Source organism: Triticum aestivum, chromosome 2B (genome assembly GCF_018294505.1).
Source record: "Triticum aestivum cultivar Chinese Spring chromosome 2B, IWGSC CS RefSeq v2.1, whole genome shotgun sequence".
NCBI lineage: Eukaryota > Viridiplantae > Streptophyta > Magnoliopsida > Poales > Poaceae > Triticum > Triticum aestivum.
Genome location: NC_057798.1, coordinates 50424499 through 50427114, shown reverse-complemented (window position 1 = coordinate 50427114; position 2616 = coordinate 50424499). Strand labels below are relative to the sequence as shown.

The 2616-nt window shown below is 46.4% G+C and overlaps 1 protein-coding gene across 1 annotated transcript; it reads left to right on the top strand.

Annotated features, from left to right (window-relative positions):
- The first annotated feature begins 379 nt into the window (after positions 1-379).
- On the top strand, positions 380-1282 carry LOC123043394 (ribulose bisphosphate carboxylase small subunit, chloroplastic 1-like). The gene is made up of 2 exons (XM_044465814.1): positions 380-574; positions 682-1282. Exons 1-2 carry the CDS (start codon positions 431-433, stop codon positions 1060-1062), a joined length of 525 nt encoding a protein of 174 aa, XP_044321749.1. The 5' UTR covers positions 380-430; the 3' UTR covers positions 1063-1282.
- Positions 1283-2616: the final 1334 nt, after the last annotated feature.

The following is a 2616-nucleotide window of genomic DNA, read 5'->3' as shown; positions in this document are numbered from 1 at the left end:
TAAATGCACACACGCACACTCTATGCCTATAGGCATACTTTCAAGGGAGTGAGCCATCAGATCTTATGATAAAATGTAAAATATTTTGCCCACACCACCACTCAAGTCGCATCTCAGAAAATTTGTACTCAAGAAACTTTTGGCTTCAAATGAAACCAAAAACAAGAAAAGCTGGAAAAAGGTTGTGTGGCAGCCACCCAATGACATGAAGGACTGAAATTTCCAGCACACACAATGCATCCGACGGCCATGCTTCTTCCACTGATCCGGAGAAGATAAGGAAACGAGGCAACCAGAGAACGTCAGCCACCCCAACCACATCTGTACCAAAGAAACGGCGCTAAGTGTCTGGCTATATATACCGTAGTGACCCGGCAATGGGGGCCTCACCTGTAGCCGGCATCCTCCTCTCCTCCGATAATACAATACCATGGCCCCCGCCGTGATGGCTTCGTCGGCTACCACCGTCGCACCCTTCCAGGGGCTCAAGTCCACAGCCGGTCTGCCCGTCAGCCGCCGCTCCAGCGGCAGCCTCGGCCGCGTCAGCAATGGCGGAAGGATCAGGTGCATGCAGGTATGTCAGAGGCACAAAACTGATATGAGTTTCTTCCTCAGTACGTACAATTTACTAGCACCAAGTGTTAAGCAGTTGTGTGCATTCCATAATTTCCATCCATTCAGGTGTGGCCGATTGAGGGTATCAAGAAGTTCGAGACCCTGTCTTACTTGCCACCCCTCTCCACAGAGGCCCTCCTAAAGCAGGTAGACTACCTGATCCGCTCCAAGTGGGTGCCCTGCCTCGAGTTTAGCAAGGTTGGCTTCGTCTTCCGTGAGCACAACAGCTCTCCCGGGTACTACGACGGTCGATACTGGACAATGTGGAAGCTGCCTATGTTCGGGTGCACCGACGCCACGCAAGTGCTCAACGAGGTGGAGGAGGTCAAGAAGGAGTACCCTGATGCCTATGTCCGTGTCATCGGCTTCGACAACCTGCGCCAGGTGCAGTGCGTCAGCTTCATCGCCTTCAGGCCACCAGGTTGCGAGGAGTCCGGCAAGGCCTAAACTACAAGTTGAAACAATGGCCTATGTATGATGGTCATTTGTGAACTTCACTTTTGTCCACGACTCTGCTTTCCGACCAGAGCATATTTCTCGTTCCATATGATCTGTGTTTGTACGAACATAGGTTGTGGAGCATGCACGGCTACACATATACAACACCAGTGTGATATTTATTATATACAACAAGCGGACCATTGTCCTGCTGTTAATTCTCGGAAAACTTTCTTTATTTGGCACTGCGATGGATATGTCTCACACCTAGTTGGTGGAAGAATTCAGTATTTGACATTAAGATTTCCTTATTGGCAATTAAAAATTGTTAGAACTAATCTTGGCATATGTATCTGCATGTGTTTTTTTGTTTTGCTTGTAGCTAGTGTAGTCATATCGTCGGCTGTACACCGGCAAGATGTACGTGTGATACGTACGTAGACAGCGAGCCGTCGGCCCAAGAACGTGCATGGTGAGATGCTATTGTCGTGCGAGGCGGCGGAGGTGCGAGATGCCGAGTGCCGTGTGAAGCAGCTGCACAAGGATAAGAGCCAGCGGCCAGCAAGAGTCCAGCCGAGTCGATCAGTAAGTCTGTTGTGGCCTTGAGAAGAGGTCTAGTATTAGATGTGGTCAAGTTTGTTAGCTGCATGTCCAGATCGTGTAGCTGTTGAGAGGACGTTGCGCATGTACTGGACGTGGGCGTGCATGTAGACATGTAGTTAGGGATTAGTTGGTTAGTGGCCGGACTTAGTGGCCTGTGTGCATGGCATGAGTCTGGTCCTTTGTATATAAATATGGCAACAGGGTAATGAAAAGGATTGAGGCCGTGAGGGCTGGGGCAGAAACAATGTAGTGTTTGTTTTCACCAAGGAGAGAGCCTCTTGGCAAAGCTAGCGGCTGGTTTCTCCCTTGGTGCATGTGTGCGTGCGTGTGTGTTCTCATGTGTTCTTGAGAGAGACAAAGGGAGAAACCTTGAATTGTGAGAGGCAGCTCAAGGTAGAAGAAGAAGGTCGGCGCTGCGAGAGGAGCGGCGCCAACAAAAATTTCAGTTCCTTTACTTATATCAATTCAAAAAATTGAGTTAAAAAAATACAAAAAAATTGTGGTTTCTTTTCCATGTAACTACCATCATCGTCATTGGTTTTTGCTAGTAGAATAGAATGAAACATATTCTTCTCACAGACCCTTACCAAAGAATTTTTGTTGGTCAGTATAATAAGCATCTAACTGAACTCGATATAGCCACAGCATTCAAAACTTATTATGGAACTTTTGCGTGAGCTATTTGTGAAGGATTGTAATCATACTAGTGAAAATCAAGAAAAATCTCGGATTTGTGTCACTACTATGGAGCAACAGCTCTACATTCATTTACTCCATGAAAACAAAAGGAAGCAAAAATATTTACAAAAGAAACCAAGGAAATAGGAAAAACAACATTTACCTACTTACCTATTTATCTAATGGAGGTTACTAATCCAAACGAGGAGCTTTGGTTCGATACAAGCCTTAACTATATGTGTAAGAAGAGATGTCATGTACAAATTAACAAAACCAAGCGGG

Coding starts and splice junctions, on each gene's coding strand:
- LOC123043394 (XM_044465814.1), top strand. CDS start 431: ATGGCCCCCGCCGTGATGGCTTCGTCGGCTACCACCGTCGCACCCTTC. Junction 575..681: donor GAAGGATCAGGTGCATGCAG/GTATGTCAGAGG, acceptor CCATCCATTCAG/GTGTGGCCGATTGAGGGTAT.